The 24,446-nt window shown below is 32.1% G+C and overlaps 2 protein-coding genes across 4 annotated transcripts; both read left to right on the top strand.

Annotated features, from left to right (window-relative positions):
- The first annotated feature begins 1,855 nt into the window (after positions 1–1,855).
- LOC124458196 lies at positions 1,856–6,380 on the top strand. Of its 2 annotated transcripts, none has more exons than XM_047008254.1 (3): positions 1,856–1,987; positions 4,167–4,476; positions 5,343–6,380. In XM_047008254.1, exons 1-3 carry the CDS (start codon positions 1,968–1,970, stop codon positions 6,165–6,167), a joined length of 1,155 nt encoding a protein of 384 aa, XP_046864210.1. In that variant the 5' UTR covers positions 1,856–1,967; the 3' UTR covers positions 6,168–6,380. The 2 variants fall into 2 exon arrangements, with proteins under 2 accessions (XP_046864210.1, XP_046864211.1); XM_047008255.1 differs by having other exon boundaries at positions 4,163–4,476.
- A 9,153-nt stretch (positions 6,381–15,533) lies between these two features.
- Positions 15,534–20,619, top strand: LOC124457543. 2 transcript variants are annotated; one of them, XM_047007771.1, is made up of 3 exons: positions 15,534–15,636; positions 17,471–17,782; positions 19,570–20,619. In XM_047007771.1, the coding sequence occupies exons 2-3, from the start codon at positions 17,489–17,491 to the stop codon at positions 20,365–20,367; spliced, it is 1,092 nt and encodes a 363-aa protein (XP_046863727.1). In that variant the 5' UTR covers positions 15,534–15,636; positions 17,471–17,488; the 3' UTR covers positions 20,368–20,619. The 2 variants fall into 2 exon arrangements, with proteins under 2 accessions (XP_046863727.1, XP_046863725.1); XM_047007769.1 differs by lacking the exon at positions 15,534–15,636 and adding an exon at positions 15,651–16,288.
- The last annotated feature ends 3,827 nt before the right edge of the window (positions 20,620–24,446 follow it).

Below are 24,446 nucleotides of genomic sequence, written 5' to 3'. Positions count from 1 at the left end.
AAAATTAAATGGCCATAATTGATGCGAGCACCTCAAAATTACGGATTTTAAAGTGTCAGCTGTATGAAGATTACAGAAGTGAGACAAGCTTTTCTGTTGGACTGTTGCACATTTCAGAAGTTACGCATTTCTCAATATATAGTTATGTTAATGTACTTAAGTTTAAACTTTGTACGTCTTTCATTAACTGCACCTACTAAAGTAAACAGAACAAAACTCGCAAATGTGTAAGCGTTCAGTAATAAATAGCTATACGTTGCTAAGACTTATTTTAACCTTGCCTGTTTCTTCCGCATCAAAGGAAAGGTCATTTCCTTGTATAAAACGTGTCAAACCTATATGTGTAGCACATCGAAAGAAAATCGATTGTCCAACCTTGCATGCATCGCCAATAAAAGGGAACATGTTTTTTCTATTGCACTGAGGGAACTTAAAAAACTATCTTTAATTGCAGGGACCTGGAGAGAACTTTTTAACCCATAAGTACAAATTTCTTATCTAACAAAGTTTTCACTGAGAGTTTTTTGTCACAACTGCCTCCGCTTTGTTTTTTTTTAATTATTCCAAAATTTCCGACTCTTTGGTTAATACAAGATGTTTAAAAAACGAAGAATAAATAAGTAAGAAACGCAAATTTGGAGTTGTAGCTAGTTACGAAATTTTGTGCTCCATGCTGTATAATCTTTAGCATTTCCACTGAAACTAAGCCACTTAATTGTTCGACTGTCCATTTTCAATATCCTGGGCCTACAACCTGTAAAAGTTTTAATGGAACTATTGCGTTAATGGAAAAAAGAAATTTGTTTTAGATAATAGACAATAAGTGGCAGACTCAATAATAACTAGAGATTGTTCGATGAATGTTTTGGTCAAGTGCTAATTAACTAATGTTCTCTTAAGCCCGCCGCACAATGGTTAACTTGCCGCGCGTACTTGTTATTCGTGACAGGTTTATTAAACGCGTTTGATATTTGACTCATCTGTCACGAATGACAAATGTTGTTCAAAACTTCCGCGCACACTAGGAAATTTTGTCGGTCACACTTGTCACGAAAAACAAGTACGCGCGGCAAGCTCAGCAGTGTGCGGCGGGTTTAAAATCACACCTGTCACGAAGAACTACGCGCGACAAGTTCACCAGTGTGTGGCGGGCTTTATATCCTTATGTATCAATCATAAATATGTATGCCTTGAATATACAAATATATCGATTTACCAATTATTTCAAGTTTTCTTATCGCTGATATATGATTATCGTCTTATTATTTTGTATAGTGCTTCTGACTTTAGAAATAAAACAATTAATATTTAATGACGTATAAAACTGACGTTTGCTTATATCAATTATAAATCGTACATTAATTATAAATTATAATTATATATCAATTATATTTTCATACATTTTCGTAAATCGTACATTTTCCTACTGAAGCACGTTCAAAAGAATAAAATGAAGACAGAACAATCCTTAACATATCATATAGTTGTCGGTGATCTCTCTGCACATACAGCGCAAAACTTTGAGTATTAATATTTGATAAAGGCAATACAGGTATCTGCGTCCGAGAAAATTAAGTTCAAATTGATCAATATCACTCTACATATAAACACATTTATTCTTTGATGCAATCTTTGCTATAAAGACATTGGCTACATAATATCCTTCTATAAAGATTATGCATAGTCATCCACAAAAGTTCTAAAATGATGTCTCACAAACGAAATAAAACTTATCAACAATAACACACGTATGTTTTACTTTTTCATTTCCGCTTTTGAGTGGTAACTTGCGACACGTATTTTTTAATAAAAGGCCATTAGCAAAATTTAAGACATTCCCAATTCGCAGGTGGAAAGGAAAAGTTTGTTTACATAAGCGCACTGATGCTTATAAAAATGGCAGTGAGGACATGAAACAATTGGAAAGTAAGAGAAGACGGAGATAACATATCAAGAGAGCATTACATATGATATCAAATGTACAAAGGTAATATCATTTACACAAATATATTTTTCACAGCCCAATATTGCACTAGTATGTACAAAATTGCTGATTTATTTTGCAAAATATTTAGTGCATGATTCATCTGTAAATTGGGAAATTTTTTTCTCATATTTCTGTGAAACCACTATCGAACCCCTACAAATGCGTTAATCTTGTTTGTCACTGTGTTACTGTTTTTTTCAATAGTTGTTTCATCTCCAGCATTTTAATTTGTATTACCGACGTGATTGTCAGTTTAAAAGTCTCTCATTTTTCAATTCTATAACATATTGGGGAGTCTTTTAATTTGAAGTTTTCATAAAAGAGTTAATAAGCAATTATTGGACGAGGTTGAGCATGATACCAAGAATTTTTCGCACCGATGTCAATGTTATCTTTCGAAGCGAAGCTGAGCTATATACCATCCAAAACACAAATTCATAATTTTTTTTATTCATTGAAGTATTATCAAAACATATAAATACAAAACATTTTTCAAATCTTTGCTAATTTGTTTTTGTCAGACGCGTTTATTCAAGTTCGTCTCGTTTAAAGTTGTTTTAAGTGTGTTCAAAGCAAGCTTCACCGCTTTTCTATTTAATGTCAGACACTTATGTCAATTTCATGCCCTTTAAATTTAAAAGATACAAGGAGCGGGCTGTCCAAATTTCCCACTTTAATCTCACAAGTAAAGTGGCACACAAAGTCATCCTTATCAAATTCTTAGAGCAATTTTAAAAGACGCAGAAGGTTCCCAATTTTTTTGCGTTTTTTTAGATAATTAACCCAAGCATTTTTACGTTTATTAGCTTCTGGTCTGTGTCACTTGCATATGGGATTTTACAGAGAGCAAACTCTTACTTCGAATTTATTGGGTTTGAAAATGTAAACACGACATATCTGTGTGGCATTTTATCAGAAAAAAATTTTCGCAAATGTTAAAAAAATATATGCCTATGGGTTGCTATAATAAAAACGTTGTCGACTATCACAAATACCCTCCTGATGTGACTTCATGTAAGCCATTTTCTTCGTTACTCGCCAGTCTTTTTATACTCACGGTCAATAGGAAGATATGTTTAAAAGCCGCAAATTTTAGGTGCTCATACTCCATCAACATGAAATTTTGCATTTATAAAATATGTTGTAAATTTTCTAAAGATTACTATAATATTGTTTGCTTAAAAACGTGTCATGGGCACTTTTGTTGTCTTGCAAATTTTTGTTGTCTTTAAAAAATCAACATAATATGTCTGAAAAAATTTACTGAATTTTCCAAGATTGTAAAATGCAGCTCACGTACGCATCGTATGACAGCAATAAGTAGCCAATTCCGACAGTACTTGATATTTATATTGATATCTCGCTGTCACAATGCCCCAATTTGATGCTTTGTACCTGACTCGATTAAGAAATTACACATGTTGGTACAAAACTCTGACAGCTATCTACTGCTTTAGGCGTCAGGCTCCTGCAATTTTAATACCACGTTCTAATGAACATTTACATCAGATTTTTGGCAGATTTTGAATCTGAATATTGCAGGTCAGAATAATAATGTTTGGTAAAGTGGGATGGAGTCTTAACATGTCAAAAAAACGTGCCGTGTTAACTGATAAATGCCGAAATCCTATTCATCATCCCGTCTACTGAATCGTCCCTTCATTCCTTCCCATATACAATTGCAATTGATATAAACAGGCAATGAAGTTATTTGCAGTTGATTCTAAACAAAACATATGTCATCAACATTTGCGTGTAAAAATAACGAGAGAATAGAAAATTGAGCGCAATAACAGAAATTTTTTATGATTTTAAAACGTGCCATCAAAATACGGGCTCGCATAATGCCTTCAATTAAGTATTAAAAACTACATGTCACATGCTGCCATGCATTCACCCTCTCTCACATACTTTCTTTAATGTCATTTTATTAATGTATTTATTCATTTTAATGAGCGTGTTTTATCTGTGTGTTAGTATGATTATTCTAAACCTCCATATTCACGGAACTCTGTCTTTAAAAAAAGTTATTCTCGCGCTATCCATTTAGCAACTTTCACGTTCATTTATATGTAAATGAAATTTATAGTGAATAGAAATTTTTAAAACGTTTTCTTGACATATCAGTAATTTATGTATTGTATAAATCGCAGCATTTACTATTTTTTCCTTTAGATAGACATTCATACGAAATGTTTTTTTGGATTCTCTTTATCGAATTTTTATGTCTACCTGATGTTGTCTCTATGAATGGCAATGTCCAACTTTATGCTCGCATTGGGTCGCTGCCATCAAACTTCATTATGAGGAACATCACTACTTCAAAGATTGATGAATGTCTAGAACAATGTTTAACAGATTGTTCATGTTTATCATTTCAAATTTGTGGTACGGCGTGTCAACTTCTTTCAACAACGATAACTGACGAGACAAGTAACAATGAGAAAAGTCAATGTCAACATTTCACAATGAAAATATTGAATAAAAAGGTAAAAATATTACATTAAGATAAAAAATGTTCACGCGTAAGAGTTATTGCTGGATGATAAAATAGTTAAATGAGGAGCTCTTGTTATTTTGTTTTATTTTTGCTGTTGAGCTGTAAAGACTAGCATCCAAATCAATTACTTGAAACTAAGTTTGGAAAAAACAACTGTGAGCATTGCAATCTCAGAAACAACTTATTTAAAATGCTGTGAGCAAAATTATAGCCCGATCTTCAATTAAAAAGTTATTAAGGATTGCATAAGCTTTGAATTTATTAGGAATTTCCTACACTGCTTCTCAAATTATGACATGAGCTAAATCTTCCTTTTTTCATTAGAAAATATATGTAGCATTGTTGTCATGGAACTGCGTGTTACCAAGTACATACATCAACAAACGTAGACAATATAGTATTAAGGTAGAGGTATTGCTGCTTCTTTCCAGTCATCATTAACAAAAGCAAAGTGATTCATTAGCGGATCCAGCGTACCTCGAAAGAAATTATAACTGTTCACATTTGAATTAAAATTACTTTCAAAAAAAGGCGATATATAGGTTTTCGATTTCAAAAGAATATAAATTAACCAATGAACTTGTTTATTACGTGCTTAGGAATGTAAATAGAGTCTAAATTGCACTGCAATAATTAATTTTTAGGTATCCTATATATCCGCCAATCAAAGTGATTATATAGATAAGTGGTGAACGTCGCTAAAATTATATTTCTTTCTTTATATATGTAAATATACACGTACAAATGGTAACTACAGTTGTTTACATCTCATTGTCACGTTAAGGTACATAAACACTAAAAATGGTAACCTATATCTGCAAAATTATAGCATGTATATGTTTTCTCTCTTTTTAGGATAGTTCAAGCTACCCTCACGGCACATGTCATGTGAAAATAGATTGCTGTCTTACATCAAATTATTGCAATACCAACGGAAAATGTCAACTATCAACCTCAAGTTCGAGTAAAGTGCGCGCCTTTTGCGAATGTAAAGAAGGATTTGTAGGTAAACGTTGTGAAAAGAAAGCAAAGTCTTGTCAAAATTTTCTTGGTCGTTCAAATGGCTGGTATCAAATATTTGCAAATGAAAGTAAAATGGTCAAAGTTTTCTGTCAGTTTGATTCTGGGCATGTTTGGACATTGGTTATGTCTTACAGCTTTAAATTACGTGCTCAGTATAAAGATCAACCATATTTTAAAAACTTTCCTCGAAATGAAACAAATGAAACATGGGAAGATCACAGACTTTCTTTCAACGCAATGATGAGTATAAAAGAAGGCGGAAACACGTTATGGCGTATCACGTGCTCATACGGTGACAAAGACTGGAATAAAACTGATTTGGTTGTTGCAACCCATGAAAATGCACCAATTTTGAAACAGAATAACAGCGATGCCGTTTGCCTAAATGTCAGTTTTGTCGATATCAAAGGCTACAACTGTACAAATTGCAGCATTCCTTTCTGGCAAAATGACGAATATATCTTGCATACAGACAATACCCAAAATGAACCTATGTGCAATCTGAAGAATTTCCAATCATCGGGCTGTAGCAATGGTGTTAGTGGAGGAGAAGATAATTTTGGATTTTATGATTGCTATAACACTGCACATCGTTGTGCATCATCAGATAATGCCACAACACAATTATGGTTTGGTCAACGCATGAATTCAAACTGATAAGTACAATGTATGATTCTTAAGTTAAGCAAATTAATAAAAAAGTTAATTGGACGTTAATCACATAAAAATTTCAAGTAACTACAGCTACTTTTAGAAGAGACAGGCATTATTTAAAATATTTAGTCAGTCATATTATTAGAGCTAAGAATTCTACTTTGCCAGTGTAAGTTTACTGTAGACATAAATATTTAATAAATTATACGGATTGAAGAACGGACGAGTTTTGAAAAATTGAAATAAAAGATCGAACAGCTACTCTGGCTCTCAAGTCAAACACACAATTTTGTCTGACCCATAAGCTTCTTCAGATAAATTGATTAATAAGCTTTCTGTTTTTTTTGTTTTTTTCTTTAGCAAAATCAAATTGTACCTGTCAAAAAGCACGAGTTTAATAGTTTCAAAAAAATCTTTGACATCATAAGTTGGTTTTTCAAAGAGGAAGATAACCATAGATCTTTATACTTGCACGCACAGAATCGCACAGAATAAGGATTAAACACAAGGGTCTCTTGTGCTGAAACATTAAATGTTTTTGGATTGGCACAGGTTATGCTGCGCACAACGGTTGGCAATATTGGTGAAGCATGTCGTTAGAGTCGTCACTTCTTTCTAGTCTTTAGAATGATACGAAGTCATTTCTTAAGCGAAAATATTCCAGAGTTCATTTTTCAAAAATGACGTCATGTAAATTTAAGGGTTGGAAACAAATGACAAACACTAATTAAACGGCTGGAATAATTGCCGATGTAACTTTTAAGAGAGCATTACGTATAATAAATATTCTGTGCTCGTAATTTATAATAGTCAGCATTAAAAAGTAAGCTTGAATAACCCATTTCATGGTATGAGCAACCCCCAGTCTGAGTTGTTCCTTTATATGATCTGCGCATGCGTATACGACAATGGAATGTTGAGCACGAAGACACTACGAGCTTAGAGGTGTTCTACTGAAAATCAATGATTTTTATGTTTTGAAATACAATTTATTTGACGTAGTTTATCTTCCATCAATTAAATAGAAATTACTTGAAATTTTTTAATTTTTGTCGTGTAGAAACTCATTATTTCTTGTCTATTTACGAATGCAAAATAAAAAGTATTAAAAAATAATGATTATACAGAAGGGGTAATGAATTGTGCACTCTATCCTATGGTCGCCATCATTCCAGCAAGATGCTTTGGGTTTTTCACTTGTCTTAGCAACTGCATTAACAACAATCCTTTATAACTTTGTACATCACTTAGCTTTTTTCTGCTCATATCAAACTATTCAGAACTTCTTATTTCGGACGTTTGTTCTTAAATTATATTTACGTGTTTTTATGACACTATTATAATCTGAGTGGGAGTGAATGCTAAATTTTGGGAAAAAATGAATTGATACCTGATTCCAAATAACATTGAAACTTTTCTGCAGTGCCGCTACTTAACACAATGCAGTTTAACATAAATAATATAAAGAAAGTTGAGGTGCTTTGGCACATATAAGTATTTCTTATTAACATATAAGGGTAGTCTTTGTTATCTCTTAGTGTATTCGCTGAAAAGTTATATGACAGTATGATATATTTTACATGTTTGTAAATGTAGATCGCCCAGGTTAGAAGAGTCCTGAGAAGGACTGTTGGTATTGATGTAGACTGACGTTTCGACAACCATAGTAGTAGTCCTCTTCAGAGTCAAGTGAGGAATGAACGTTAGGTTAGTAAAATTTATTATCTGATTCTTACGTCATCGTATTGTGTGAACAGGAAATGTGTGAGTGTGCGGAATTCAATTGCTTATTGTTATTGTGGTTTAGTCTAAAGTAGTGTTAGTTGCTTGTCGTTGTCTGCAGTCAGTGCTGTAAGTAATACATTTTTTTATAGTCCCAGTCAATGTTGTGGTTTGTCAGTCGGTGATGTGATTGGTTTTGTCCTGTTTCTTTATAGCTCGTTTGTGTTCATTAAGTCTTATATCTATTTTCGTGCTAGTCTCCCCGATATAGGAATTGTTGCAGTCATTCGTTGGGTTTTCCTTTATCCTTGATCATCCTTAGACCTTCTTTTGATGGACACAGAACTCTTCTCACATGCACTCCACAACAGAGATGCTTCACTTAACAAATGCTTGGATTGTATAGACGACATAACCCTGCCAATTCTCAGAACCATACGATGTCCATAAATCATGTACAAAGATCTTAATAGAACTCACTACAGTAAATTCCAAGTATGCACTTAATGTTTTAGTTCCGTTCAAATTTGTGTCCAATTTAATGACAAAGGAGAACATCTCTATAATATTGGACAGTTACAGATTGGCTTTCAGTTTGTAAACCTCATATCCCAAACTGTAGTTATAGACTAGGAGTTTGACGTTTGAAGTCTAAATTAAAAAAAAATTAGTTTGATGTTTACCGCAAAAGTTGTCCTGGCATAAAAATTTAAAATGGCGTCAAGAACGCAAACATATTTGACATTTTTTACAACAAATCTGTGTTTTTTTCTTTGTTTTCTATTTTTTCTTATCATTTTAAACATACTTAAAATTAGCATGTAAAAGCTCATTATTTGTTACAAACATTTTTTATCGGAGAAGACTTTAATAAAGTTTTTGACCTTATGCTGAGTCATAGCACGAGCTAAGAAGACACAAGTAGCGAAAGTGAAGATGACTTAAATTAATGCTTTTCGACAAGATGTTGACACCAAAACGTCGATTGAGTATCCATATCATCCTCGACGATATAAATGAATTTAAATGTGAGCAATGGTTTAGGTTTGCAAGCTAAAAAGCTATATATTAATGACTTTGGCGAGGAGACTAAAAAAGAGAAGAATGGTGACTTCTTCGGTATTTTCTATTTCAAGATTTTAAAAAAGAGACAAAGAGCGATTTCGCTTTGTCTCAACGTACCAAAAATATACTAATTGATGATCTTTCACTGTCATAATGCCCGGCTAGCTCAGACGGTAGAGCATGAGACTCTTAATCTTAGGGTCGTGGAATCCATTTGCAAGTAATTCAATAATACTGTGACGAAATTTTTTTTTTTATCTTTCATTTGATGATGAACAAAATACTTACTTTGCAAAAACGTAATTATCACTGATATATTGATATAACTGTTTGCAAAACGATTAGATTTCAATTTAAAAAGTTCACTTTTTTGAAAAAATATCTCTTGTTAAAATTTCTTTCGTTTAACAAATGACACATGGCCTGTAACTTTATAATTAAATGTGGTATTAAAAGTTAGATTGTCAAGTTGTTTATCGTTTATTTCACCATTATTTAACATTCCAGTAATGAATTAAATTTTTTATTATATCAAAATGAAAACATACATTGCACATTTTAACCTAACGTATGTAAATGACACATTACTTTTTAATTGTTTGTCGTTATTAAATAAAAATTTATATAAGAAGTGCGTCTTGCATATTTTGATGAACTTTATAAATGTAAGCAGCATTTAGAAAAAAATTAAATTATTAGTAGGTAATTAGTAACCAAACACGAGGTCCTTACTTAGAAATTTTAAACAGAAAGAATTTTGCATATACTGAGCACGTAGAGAGAGAAACAAGTCTTGTTTTTTAATCATCCTTGCTCTTTTAAACGGATTGGCTTTCCTTTTTCTAGTTTTCGTCAGTAAAACTAAATATTTCTAAATTATAAACTCTATATAAATAAAGTCATTTCCCACTTCTTCTGTTTGACTCGCATTTATAATTTTTTTATTTTTCATCTTTGATTTACAAAGTATGTTTAAAATTGAACGTAAATTTTTATAACGGAAAATAATGGACAAGTGAAATATTTTCTAAGGCAATAAAGGCCAGCCATTTTGCCAGAAGAGACGCTATAATAAATAAGATTATTTAATATAATAAATGAGATTATCTTACAAGTTTGGTTAGTGATAGCTTGTCTTTAAAATGCTTTTAAATTTCATGAGTTTTTCTTTCACAAGTTTTTGTTGACAAGTGGGTAGCGTGGCCGTATGGGTTTGAATCCCATCGCTAACACCAGGTCTTAAATTTAAGTCTTTACGTGAAATAAAAACGATGACAATTCTTAATTTTTACATTTAGGGCATTTTAGTTGGAGGGACTTCTGAAATAGTGAACTGCAATTACAAATACAAATACTCTGTATTGGAAGATTTTGACACTTTATGCAATAAATGGTCGTTTTAAACATTTTTTTTGTATTTTTCTACATAAACAAGTGGCAAGTAAATGATAGGGGATGTTTTCGTGTTCTCTAAGAAACTACCTTAAGGATAAGTGTCTAATGATTACAACATCAACAGTTTTTCATTTAGATATTTTATTTAGAATTGTGATAAGGACATGTCAGATTTTTATCAAATTAGGTAACATATGTGGCCAGTATTTTCTCATATGTGATCTGCGTGTAAAACACATTTTCAGATGTGAACTGTAAAGGATTTGAATTTTACATATGTGAAATTATGTTGCAACATGAGGTTGTATATCATCAAATATAAGTCACATGTCAAAAATAATCCACATATAAACAACATGTGACTTTCTATTTCCTTTGTTTAACAATGTGTGTGGTAATTATCCAAATGCCAAAAGCATGTAATAACAAGTAAATAACATATATTCAAAAAACCTACTTGTTAAGCAAATGCTGACTCTATGAGTTTTATCCATTAGAGGTAACATTCTAAAATATTGTCCATGAAGCTTTAAATTGTCCATGAAGCTTCAATGTTTTTTCAAAGTATGCTTGGGCTATTCCATTGAAAAACAAATCATACATTAGTGAACGCTTTTCAGAAGATATTATCATCAGGATGCAAGCCGATACACATTCAAACGGATCAAGGCTCGGAACTTTTTAATTGGGACTTTAAGAAATTCATGAGAGAAGAAAACATTACATTGTTCAACACATTTAACGATAACACATAAATCACATACGTTCAAAAAAATCATTCTGAAATATTGTCCATGAAGCTTCAATCGAATATAATTTATGCAATCTGTGACGAAAAAGCATAAATTTCTTCCGCAATTTATAGTACTTTCTTTTAATTTTACTTGCAATTTACTTTTAAAGAACATTATCTTCTGACAAACTTCTTTAATTCCATAAATAGATCTTAGGTAGTGTGTCCGTGTGGTCTAATTCGCGGGTTTTAGGCACCAGTCATGTAATTGGCACAGGATCAAATCCAATTGTTTCCAAAAACCTACTTACATTAGAATTTTTTATTCAGATTAACAAAAATAACCAAAACTGTCTTATATAAGAATGAGAATAAGCTTGACTGACAAAAACCACGAGCAAAATAAACTCACCTTGCGCAAACGTATGTATCAGTGATACAGTCATACTTTGTCTAGTTAGTTTTCTTGCCTCTATTATACCACAATGCTATGAGAAGCATTCAAACAGTTGTAAGTGCAAACAAATTGACGTCACATTGCTCAAGTAATGCAATATTGCCGCGTGCGAATGGTGCAATCAGATTACATTTGAGAACAGAATTCAATGTAAAATTACGGTCGTAAACAAAGTTTAGAGACTTTTTAACTTTTACAGACGATAAATTTTGATAATTCCATATAAAACTGATGTCAAAAGCCATTCGCTTCATGTCACCTTGAAGCCATATGACGTCAATTTGTTTGCACTTAGCTCTGTTTGCATGCTTCTCATAATGTTCCGGTATAATGGAGGCAAGAAAACCGATAGACGAGGTGGTTGGTATTGTATCGCCATTTGAAACTTTATGACTGAATACATTGAAAACTAAAATTGACTTCATGTGATCTCCGTTAAAAACTCAACTTAGTTTGCTACTTATTTGTTATTGTATGAAATCGTAAATTTGCCAATCTTTTCGATTTGCAAACGACTATGCTTACACATTTTACTGAGTCGGTAGATTGCAAAGAATCGATCACCCCAAACAGTACCCATGATGTGGAGCAGTGTTTGTTCTGATTTATTTTCTGACAACATGGTTGCCTAGAGCATCTTAAGCATGGCACTGTGCCAATATCCTTTCATATATGAATATAAATATGAAGATATTATTGAGCAGGCTAAGTCTTACAACAATAAACTTAGATTCAACATACAATGATTAATTGCCTTCCCTATCAAGAAATTTTTGATCGTGATGTAATTTTATGGATGGAGAAAATGGATTAACTAAAATATAGTCTCTATAATGTTGTCCTGAAGCTATAGTCTTGTTGAAGTGAATATGTGGAAATGCTCAGGTTATCTTTCTGGTAATATTGCAACGAAACTCTGCGATGCATTGCTCACTTGCCAAAACAGCATGAAAGACAGCGAGCTATCAAGATGACCTATTAAATTGTAAACAGCTCAACAAAAAATATAAACACAATGTAAATGCACATACGCATGGACGTGTACCCAGTGTTGCAAGATAAAATTTTAAAGTATTCATGCTTGGTTTCGTCAAAAGTTCACAAAAATGGCAAAAAGTTCATATTACATCTAATCTTTAAAATCGAAAGTTAACGGACTAAACCGAAAATTCTCAAAACACCTGGAAAATTGTCGAGAACAGTCGGAAATTACCAGAAAACATCGGATTATCTTGAAATTTAAAAATCGTCGTTGTTTTGAAAGAATTGTCGAGGTATGAAGATTTCCCCCTTTCATTAAACTATAATTTACCTATGCTTACTTGATGAAAATGATGAAAATACAAAAATTTATGAAATTTTGAAAAGCTCACAAAAAGTTTACAAACTTTTAATGTTCATAAAATGTTCACGAAAAGAGCAAAAGTTCACAAATCTGTGAATTTTTTCACGATCTGGCAACACTGCGTGTACACGTTTAACAGAAGTCATTTGTATCAATTCTCTCCTTTGTTTTTGCGTCAGCACAAATTGATTAAGCATTTCCGCGATTTGGCCAGTTTATAACCGGGAAATAAGTGGCAATCGCTGCAGATAAAATGATCGCTTTCAGAAGTCTCCATTTTAAAAAATCCACATTTTAGTACCTTATCCTAAAACGCATTTAAGAGAATATTTAGCTGTTTAGTAAATATACTAAGCATATTCGATGGTATTAGTGCAGACAGAAAGCGCGAAAATTTATACGTTTTGAAGCAAAAATATTCTATAGTGTGGACGTGATCTTTATGTAAGTATCTTTACGCAATAAAAGTATCTCCCGCTGAGCAAATTTGTTTCATATAGACCAATGCTGTTCTTTATGCCTTCGGCAAATTATACATACATATAAAATGTGGCATCTAAAGTTTGCTGCGTTGCTGAAATAAGGTCGCTCTTAACCTACAATGACGAGCTTGCTACTTACTTGTAGCAATCTTTATATGATAATTATTTCAGATACTTTGGTTTAAATTGTATCTCTTACTTTGAATTACCAAGTCTTCTTTATATAGCATTATCTCACCGACTATTTGTTTAATTGTCCATCCATATAATCATATGGCAGCCCTTTAATGCTGTAGTAGTTTTTTCATAAAAAAGCACAATCTGCTTTTTCATAAAATATTGAATATAGCATAAAATTATGACTGCGATATTGACATGGTAAGACTGTTGTATAGATGCCTGTCTAAACTCTAAGAAGAGATCAGCTAAAATGTTTAAAACCTAGCAAACTCTGCAAAGAAGATAATCAATGTAAATATTTGTTAAAATTTGTTGAGCAGCTTGAATAGTAAACAATTTACAAAAGTCCACCTCACATTACAGAATCCTGCTCGAGAGCACGCCCCACAAATGAAACTTTGCTAAGCAGAAACCTACAGTATGCGCCAGGTGTAACAAGCTGCACAAGGTAACTAAGGCCAAGTCGATTTCCAACAAAAGATTTGCCTTTGTGCTAAAGTTTTACTTTTGATATATTTGTAGTTTAAAATCATATCAACTTTTTGCTTTCGCAATCACTTGTGCAAAATTTTGAAAACGTAAAAATCGAAAATGCTAATAATTCATGACTTATGTTTCATTATGAAGATAAGAATTAGTTCGATAATGAGAATATAAATACAAATATTTTGCTTATTTCATGAAAATATTTACGAGTAGTAGAAGGTTGTGAAAAAATATCTCTTTGGTGTTCCTTTTAAAGTTTCTTAATAGCTAATGTATAATTGTCGTAAAGTTGGTATAGTGTTAGCTACTGTGCTTCAGAACTATGACAAAAATTCATACATAGATCTAAGAAAGTTGTTTCTTAATATTTCATGATGTACATAATTGTTATTTGGCTTACATAAATTTTAATTACTTTCCTAAATTGCATATTTTCTTACAAAAGCACGTACGCGTTAATAAGACGAAGACGCCAATAAAGCAATACTTAACAGATTATATAGTTGTCGGTAAACTATCTGCACGTACAGTGAAAAATTAAACTATCAATAATTTATATAAGCAACAAAAGTATCCCCCGCAAAGCAAATTTGTTTCAAATAGACCAATATATTACTCGTATTCATGTAAGTACGCGTATTCTCTGACGCAAGCTTTGCCATAGACACATATTCTGCATTATATCATTCTTTAAAGCATTCAATAAAAAGCAATCAGCAAAATTAAAGACATTCCTAATTCGTAATTAGAACGAAAACTGTGTTTACATAAGGCTTGCTAATAAAAATGGCAGTGATGACTCGAGTCACTTGGAAAGATAGAGAAGACAGAGGCGTCATATCAAGAAGACATTACATATATTTATCAAATTCACAAAGGTAAAATCATATTTATAAATCATTTTTTCATAGCTCAATATTGCGCTAGAGTGTATATATTTGACGTTTTATTTTACAAAGTATTTAGTGCATGGTTCATCTGTCTATTGTGAAATATTTTTCGCAGTTTAATGAAAAACCACTGTCAAACAACATTCAAATGCATTAATTTTGCTCGTCACACTATGTTATTAGCTGCTTTTACTTGTTCCTTCATCACCAGCAGTACAGTTTTTAATACCGGTGGGTTTGTAAGTTAAAGTTTCTCTTATTTGTCCATTTTTCGTGGTATGTAAGCAAAATAAATTGTATAAAATATACTGGAGTAATAAAGTACTGAACAGTTAGGAAAACGTCTTTAAAACGATCAGTTCACATGATCCGCAAAACCTTTAATGGATTAGGTAGATCTAACTGCAATATAGGTCATCTGAGAAAAAAATTTTCCCAATAACTAAATTTTTCTCATCAAAGCCAAATTTCTGATGCACGTTTATCAACTTTTCTCACTGGTCGCAAAATAATGCAGTGGATTATCTTACTTATAATGATTTGTGTGAATATCTGCAATTTCCTTGCTGATTGATGCAGATCTGCTATACATTGTAAAATAAAGGAATAATATCAAAACAAGTTGATGGCAGCCGCATTTGTTTTGTTTCCAAACTCGCTGCAGTTTTCAACATGTATCTTTGTCGCGTGCGTTGTATAGTGTCAGATTCAAGCTAGGTCAGAACACGTTAATGAAAATATATTCCCGTTTTAAATTAATTTAGAGCTAAACATATTTCAGAGTTATTTAGTCTTAAATAATCTTTAGAAATTTTTACAAACAGCGTTGTTAAAAAACAACTAAGGAAAATTGATACGGACTTGATGAAAAAAATGGAGGAACATAAAACCGTTCTGAGCTCAATCGGTTGGCACATCTTTAATTTCATTTATTCCATTTCCAATGTAAATACTTATTTATTTATATATATTTTTCTGTTTTAAACTTCCTTTAAATAGATCACACTCCCATTCAATGTAAATATTTTATTCATATTTTCCTATACTGTATCATATTTCGTAACACTATTATTCGCACTGAAGATGCCATGTTCGTAATGTCGAAACATTTTTGCTACGAAAAAATCGTCGTTTTTAATAGATGCTGTTATATGATATAGCAATTTAGCAATACTGAATTGCTAATGTGGATTTTGTTATGCGCGACCAGTGGGCTCCCAGTGGTATTGCCCACTTATACAACAAAGAAAAAGACCTGGCGAGTTTAAAACTCCGTATACCTTTGGCGTACAAGGAATCATTACGCTTCACTTTTAACACCTATGAAAGCTATACCCAGTCTATTAGCAGATCAGTTTCTAGTCAACAGGTGTGTTGCGGGTAGACTATGAATTTTAATAAGCATGAATTTTGCACTTACCATGAATTTTTTCACATAGTATGAATATTTGCAATATAGCATTTTTGTCCGCTTCAGCGCCTAATAAGTGCCTACAACTAGTATGTGTACGTAATGGCATGGTTTTGAGTGCAATTTGGGAAAAACATGCACGAGTAAGTTTTACAAAGACTATTAATATTTTCAAAGAAATATGACTGTTTATTTAAGGGATTTTTAACTTCAGCGCAGGTACATTTCAAGCGGCAAGTTATCGGCCGCAACGTATTTTTTATTTTGTCCAATATTATTTTTCACAACACCACAGCTTCCACATACACACAGCAAGAACAAAATATCTATTTTTAGCAGTGTTCATATTTTCGTCCAGAAGCGTCTTACAAACGATAAACGTAGAAAGAAAGTATACTTAAAGTCATTGAAATTACTTTGTTTACAATAATGTAACGCTCCCGCATTTGAAATGTTTTATTTTGATTATTTTGACCTAATATTTTGATTGGCTTTTAGATCACTTGTTTGTATGAAAAACCTGTCATGAACGCATTTTTTTAAAATAATTTGTATTGGTTTTTTCACCGGTGTTTTCATATTTTTGCATTAGTATTTAACGTAAAGTGCACTGGTCCTAACCAATCAGAATTGAATTTTTTTTCATGTAAATTATTAATCAAAAAACGTTAATCATAATACCATGAATATTTTTTGTAAGTCTTTGCAGAAATATAAAACATGGTTTATTTGCAAATTTTTGCTATGACAGTAAATTTTTATGCTGTTAAAGAGTATGAACTTGAAAATAATCATCAACATTTGTTTTGGGTTAATAAATCTAAAAGCAAGTATAACTTAAGTAGGTAATCAATATTTCATTAAAAAACTTCGGTGCACATTTTTAAAAACATTTAAAAAAATAAACAATGAGAGTTTCGTCTTATAAAATGTACAAGATGCAACGCATTTTATGAGTGATTTGAAAAATCAAAATATACATAATTTTTTAGTGCGTACATTATATGTTGAGAATTTTCTTCTGTTTTTCAACTTTTGCTGCATTAAAAATATAAATGAAAATCGTTGATGACAAGTCAAAAATCGGAGTCAGTCTTTCATTTCATAATAACTGAGCATTTATAAACTTTTTATTTCTAGGTTGAAATTTATGTAACAATGCACTATTGGATTGCTCTACTCCAACTATTTTGCGTTCTTCCCATTATTTCTAATAACTACCTAGCGGAAATAAAAAATCGCCTAGGAAGGCTGTCATCTCACTTCATTTTAAGAAATATCAGTACTTCCAGCATGCATCATTGTCTTCACAACTGTTTCGAGGAAAGTTCCTGTTTATCTTTTCAAATTTGTGGTACAGTCTGTCAACTTCTTTCCACTAACACAAATGAAAGATCTTTAGAAGAAGATGATCAATGTATTTATTTTACCACGAACATGTCTAGTATAAGGGTGAGTTTTTGAGGTAAAAATATTGTTACGTCTGTCATTTTGAAAATAACAAATCGACGTTACTCTGCAATTTCTCTAATAATATTTCCACTATGGTAAAAAATGAAATCACTCTAAGTATTCGTCTTCATATTTCTATTTAAGTTAAGGGAGTGATAATGAAAAAACGTTTCTTTTCAAACTTTCAAAGGCAATTGCAATGATATTGGAGGCTTAAACTTGCGTATCTATGCTGTGCCAAATATCCCAAAATTTTGTTAGCTTGAACAATAATTTTCATCTTTTTAGCTTTATTTGTTAAAACTTCTTGTTAGTAATGTTATTTATGGGCATGCGTAAATTAGTTTAAAATGTTCTTTCGGAAACAAAAATATACACTTTAGAAAAGAATATTTCCAAATTTTGTTCCACATGTCCTTACAAACCTTGCAAGCCTTAATTGAGGAATTTAGCGTTGCTATTTTTTAATTTTTTTGTCATATTAATAGGACCGTCGCTAGAACGTTGATTGGGTTTTAGGGTATTTTTATTACTTTAGGAAGTTGTACCGGATTGATTTCATTTGAAATCCACTAGCCTTTCTAAAAAACCAGAGACATTATTAAACATATGAAGAAACACCTCCCAGATTAGTGATCTAGCCATGGCACTGACATATTTATAAATCTTGGTAACAAAAATATTGCTTAAGAAAACAGTGATAGTAGGATAAACGAACGTTGACTAAAAAGACCGTTTTTTGCGTTCGTTGCTTTCTTAAAAATATATCTTTAAACTTTTACTTTTACTTCGTAATGTTAAATGTCTCAAGTGAAAAGTTCACACGTGAAACAAGTTCATATATGAAATTTAAACACGTTTTATATGAAATGAGTTCATATATGATTTGTTTTACTAACAAATATATTTCACATATGAACATAATTTACTTATGAACACTTTCCCATATGTATACACTTTTTACGTGAAAATTTCACAAATGCTAATAGCTATAGCAGTATACATGTACTTAAGTTTTACACTATTTCCCTAAACACTCTTAGTGGGTTGATGATATTCCAGACATTACTCATGCAAACAACTACAACTAACTTCTATTGCATTGAGGTTGAGTGTTGAATGAATAGGAAAATGTTTGTCAGTCAGTTAAAACAAAAATCATGCATTTGCATAATGGAAAAAGCAAATTCAAACCTAAAATAACATTATTAACTGAGGTAGAAAAACATCATTTGTTTTAGTCAAATTTGACAATTGTAAAGTTGATGAACTATTGTCTTGTACATAGCAAAGCCTTTATCTTTCTGAATTGGATGAAAGACGCCAGAAAATCAAATAAATATCTAAGCTACAAATGTCTCAATGCAAAATTCACATATTTCATCCACACGTTCTTAACATCTTGCATTTATGACGGAATGCTAGTCTTTTTTGAAAATCTGCATTTTGTTATTTACATTGAAATTTCAAATTATCAACAAAGTTAAGCAACTGATTTATACATATTAGTGATAAAATGTGGAAGTTAAATAGCCGAGAAAATGTACTCCAAAGTAAATACACATCACCGTACCTAAAAACGTATTTGTTAACGAGGATTTTTAAAAATTTTATTATGATTTTTAATCGCAATTAACCAGCCGCAATAAAATTTATAGTAAAAAGGTACATTTTTTAAGGTATTTCCCTTTTTAGATTTTTCTTTGTTTTCTGTTTTTGTCTAAAACACAAAAATTAATTACTTTTAAAGTAAGATTGTCGTTTTATGTTTTTATTTCTCTTGCTAGTTCATGTCAAAATATTGTACAGAAAGCTTCAAGTTTTCATCGTATTGCTTTAATAATGGTACGTGTCAAAAATCAGACGCTCCGTACACTGAGACATGTAACTTTTGTGAATGTAAAGAAGGATTTGTTGGCAAACGCTGTGAAAAGAAAGCAAAATCTTGTCAAAACTTTCATGGTCAGTCTGATGGCTGGTATACAATATTTACAAATGAAAATAGAATGGTTAAAGTTTTCTGTCAGTTTGATTCCGTGAATGTTTGGACATTGGTCACGTCCTATAGCTTTAAATTACGTGCTCAATATAGATATCAACCTTATTATAAAAGTTTTTCTCGAAACGAAAAGAATGAAACATTGGAAGATCATAGACTTTCTTTCAACGCAATGATGAGTATAAAAGAAGACGGAAACACGTTATGGCGTATCACGTGCTCATACGGTGACAAAGACTGGAATAAAACAGATTTGGTTGTTGCAACCCATGAAAATGCACCAATTTTGAAACAGAATAATAACGGTGCCGTTTGCCTAAATGTCAGTTTTATCGATATCAAAGGCTACAACTGTAAAGATTGCAGCATTCCTTTCTGGCAAGATGACGCACAAATTTTTCATACAGACAATACCCAACATGAAACTATGTGCAATCTGAAGAATTTCCAATCATCAGTCTGTAGCGGTGGGACAGGAGAAGATAATTTTGGATTTTATGTTTGCTATGACACTACACATCGTTGTGCATCGTCAGATAATGCCACAACACAATTATGGTTTGGTCAACGCATGAATTCAAACTGATAAGTACAATGTACGACTTTTAAGTTAAGCCAATTAATAAAAATTCTAATCGGACGTTGTTGACATAAAAGTATTTACAGCTACTTATAGAAGAGACAGGCATTATTTAAAATGTTTAGTCAATCATGTTATTAGAGACAAGAATTCTACTTTGCTAGTGTAAGTTTACTGTAGACATAAATATTGAATTAATTATACGGATTGAAGAACAAACGAATGTTGAAAAAATTGAAATAAACGATGGAACAGCTACTTTGCCTCCCAAGTCAAACACAAAATTTTGTCTGACCGATAAGCTTCTTCAGATAAATTGATTAATAAGCTTTGTGTTTTTTGTTTTTTTCTTTAGAGAATTGTACCTGTCAAAAAGCATGAGTTAATAGTTTCAAAAAAATCTTTGACATCATAAGTTGTTTTTTTCAAAGAGGAAGATAACCATAGATCTTTATACTTGCACGCACAGAATCGCACAGAATAAAGACAATACAGAAGGTTCTCTTGTGCTGAAACATTAAATGTTTTTGGCCTGGCACAGGTTATGCTGCGCAAAACGGTGAAAACATCGGTGAAGCATGTCGTTAGAGTCGTCATTTCTTTCTAATCTTTAAAATAATACGAAGTCATTTCTTAAGCGAAAATATTCCAAAATTCATTTTTCAAAAATGACGTCATGTAAATTCAAGGGTTGCAAACAAGTGACAAACCCTAATTAAACGGCTGGAATAAATGCCGACGTAATTTTTGAGAGAGCATTCCGTATGATTAATATTCTGTGCTTGCACAACTTTAATAGGTCAGTATTAGAAATTAAGCTTGAATAACCCATGTCATGGTATGAGCAACCCCCAGTCTGAGTTGTTCCTTTATATGATCTGCGCATGCGTGTACGACAATGGAATGTGAAGCACGTAGACACTACGAGCTTAGAGGTGTTCTTCTGAAAATCAATGATTTTTATGTTTTGAAATACAATTTATTTGACGTAGTTTATCTTCCATCAATTAAATAGAAATAACTTGAAATTTTTTAATTTTTGTTGTGTAGAAACTCATTATTTCTTGTCTGTTTACGAATGCAAAATAAAAAGTATTATCAAAAAATAATGATTACACAGAAGGGGCAATGAATTGTGCACTCTATCCCATGGTCGCCGTTATTCCAGCAATATGCTTTGTGTTTTTCACTTGTCTTAGAAACCGCATTAACAACAATCCTCTATAAGTTTGTACATCACCTAGCTTTTTTCTGTTCATATCAACCTATTCAGCACTTCTTCTTTCAGACGTTTGTTCTTAAATTATATTTACGTGTTTTTATGACACTATTATAATCTGAGAGGGAGTGAATGCTAAATTTTTAGAAAAAATGAATTGATACCTGATTCCAAATAATATTGAAACTTTCCTGCAATGCCGTTACTTAACAACAATGCAATTTAACATAAATAATATAAAGAAAGTTGAGGTGCTTGGGCACATATAAGTGTTCCTTATTAACAAATAAAAGTTGTCTTTGCTATCTCTTAGTGTATTCACTGAAAACTTATATGACAATATGATATCTTTTACATGTTTGTAAATGTGGATCTTCCAGGTTAGAAGAGTCCTGAGAAGGACTGTTAGTATTGATATAGACTGACGTTTTGACAACCTTAGCAGTAGTCATCTTCAGGTCAAGTGAGGAATAAACGTCAGGTTAGTAAAATTTGTTATCTCATTCTTACGTCATCTTATTGTGCATAAAGGAAATGTGTGAGTGTGCGGGTTTCAATTGTTTATTGATAATGTGGATTAGTCTAAAGTAATGTGTTAGTTGCTTGGTTTTTTTTTGTATTGTGAATGATTGGTTTGTAAGTTTGCTGTAAATGTTGTGATTTGATCAGGGGGTTTTGTTCTAAGTTGGTATACTAACTTTCCAATGAAAGCCGTTGTTTATAGTTAGTGCTGTAAGTAACACATTTTACCGAGTCCCAGTAAATATCGTGTTTGGTCAGTCGGTGATATGATTGGTTTTGTCCTGTTTCTTTGTAGCTCGTTTGTGTTTATTAAGTCTTCTACCTATGTTCCTGCCTATCTTCCCGATAGAGGAAGCGTGGCAGTCGGAGCGTATTATTTTGTAAACTGCACTTTGTTGTTCGTTGGTTTTTTTGTCCTCGATCATCCTTAGACCTTCTGTTGTTGGACCCAGAACTCTTCTCACATGCAATCCACAACAGAGGTGCTATACTTGAATAATGCCGAGGTTTTATAGATGACGCAGCACTGCCAATTCTCAGAACCATATGATGTCGACGAATCATTGACAAAGATCACAAAAGAACTCACCGCAATAAATTTCAAGTATGCATTTAATGATTTAGTTCCTCTCAAAATGTGTCTCCAATTCATAGACAAAAGACAACATGTCTATAAGATTAGAGAGTTACAGACTGGCGTTCTGTTTTTAAACCTCGTACCCCAAACTGTAGTTATAGACTAGCGGTTTGAAGTTTGACGTCTAAATTAAAAGAAAATTTACTTTGATGTTTACCGCAAACGTTGTCCTGGCACAAAAACTTAAAATGGCGGCAAGAACGCAATCATATTTGACATTTTTTAAAACAAATCTGTGTTTTTTATTGTTTTCTATTTTTTCTTTTCTATTTAAACATACTTAAAGTTTGCATGTAAAAAGCTCTTTATTTATTACTAACATTTTTATCAGAGAAGACTTTCAAGTTTTTGATGTTATGTTGAATCATAGTACGAGCTAAAGCCTGTTCTCAACTAGCCACGTATCATAACGTATCGTAGCAAAACGTAAAATAACGCATGCGTGCTTGTTCATATTGACCATCAAATTCATAAGTACGCATGCGCCATGTTACGTATTGTTACGACACGTTACGATACGTGGCTAGTGGAAAACCGGCTTAAGAGTAGCGAAAGTGAAGATGACTTAAATTATTGCTTTTAGACGCGGTATTGATACCAAAACGTCGATTGAGTATCCATATCAACGTCCAGGGAATAAATGAATTTCAAAATGAGCATTGGTTTACGTATGCAAGCTAAAAAGCTATATATTAACGACTTTGGCAAGAAGATTAAAAGCAAGAAGAATGTTAATTTCTTCGATATTTTCTATTTCAAGATTTCAAAAAACAGACAAAGAGCGATTTTGCTTTTTCTCAACGTACCAAAAATATACTACTAGATTATCCTTTTTCCAAAGCCCTGCTAGGTCAGTCGGCAGAGGTGCGACTCTTAATCTCAGGGTCGTGGGTTTGAGTGACGACGCTACACTTCATTTACGTGTCGGGTGACACTTTATTCACGATTCCATATGATTCACGCATAAATGATTCCATATTATTGTGCTCTCTTAGACACACCTGCAAAAATTCTATAATAGTATTTGTTTTTTTTATCTTTCATTTGATGACGAATCGTCTGCAAGGCGACTGCGCATTTTAATTAGAAAAAACAACATCTCTATATAATATTAGAGAGTTACAGATTGGCTATCCCTTTTTAAACCTCATACCCAAGCGGCAATTATAGGTTAGCGGATTAAAGTTTGACGTCTCAATGAAAAAATACTTTAGTTTGATGTTTAAAGAAAAATTACATGTTGTCCTAGCACAAAATTACTAAATGGCGGCAAGAAGGCCAACATTTATGACATTTCTTAAAAGAAATGTTTGGTTTTTAATTGCTTTCTATTTTTTCTTTTCTATTTAACCATACTTAAAGATAGCATGTAAAAAGCTCTTAATTTATTACAACATTTTTATCAGAGAAGACTTGCAGGTTGCAAAGAGACTAAAAGCAAGAGACTAAATGTTAATTTCCTGAGTATTTTCTATTTCTAGGTTTCAAAACGAGTTTTGAGTGACATTTGTTCTTTCTCAAAGTACTAAAAATATACGTTGTTACTGTGGAAAACTGCAAACAGTTTCACAGCTCTAATAACTATGTTGAGAAAGATAACATATACCAGCAGATTGTGCAATCTGGTCACATTGTTTGGAATTACTGAACAAGAACAAAGTGGCATCTTTGCCAAGGTTATTAATTTTACTAGCTATTTGCTGTACA

Source organism: Xenia sp. Carnegie-2017, unplaced genomic scaffold, assembly GCF_021976095.1.
Source record: "Xenia sp. Carnegie-2017 unplaced genomic scaffold, XeniaSp_v1 HiC_scaffold_6, whole genome shotgun sequence".
In the NCBI taxonomy this organism is placed as follows: domain Eukaryota; kingdom Metazoa; phylum Cnidaria; class Anthozoa; order Malacalcyonacea; family Xeniidae; genus Xenia; species Xenia sp. Carnegie-2017.
This window is presented reverse-complemented; position numbering and strand designations above follow the sequence as displayed.

Bases quoted from the DNA above. Each gene is read 5' to 3' on its own strand.
- LOC124457543 (XM_047007769.1), top strand. From the start codon at position 16,118: ATGCGCGACCAGTGGGCTCCCAGTGGTATTGCCCACTTATACAACAAA. The intron at 16,289-17,470 runs GTGTGTTGCGGG...TTTTATTTCTAG, and splicing joins GATCAGTTTCTAGTCAACAG to GTTGAAATTTATGTAACAAT. The intron at 17,783-19,569 runs GTGAGTTTTTGA...TTCTCTTGCTAG, and splicing joins CGAACATGTCTAGTATAAGG to TTCATGTCAAAATATTGTAC.
- LOC124458196 (XM_047008254.1), top strand. From the start codon at position 1,968: ATGATATCAAATGTACAAAG. The intron at 1,988-4,166 runs GTAATATCATTT...TCCTTTAGATAG, and splicing joins ATGATATCAAATGTACAAAG to ACATTCATACGAAATGTTTT. The intron at 4,477-5,342 runs GTAAAAATATTA...CTCTCTTTTTAG, and splicing joins TGAAAATATTGAATAAAAAG to GATAGTTCAAGCTACCCTCA.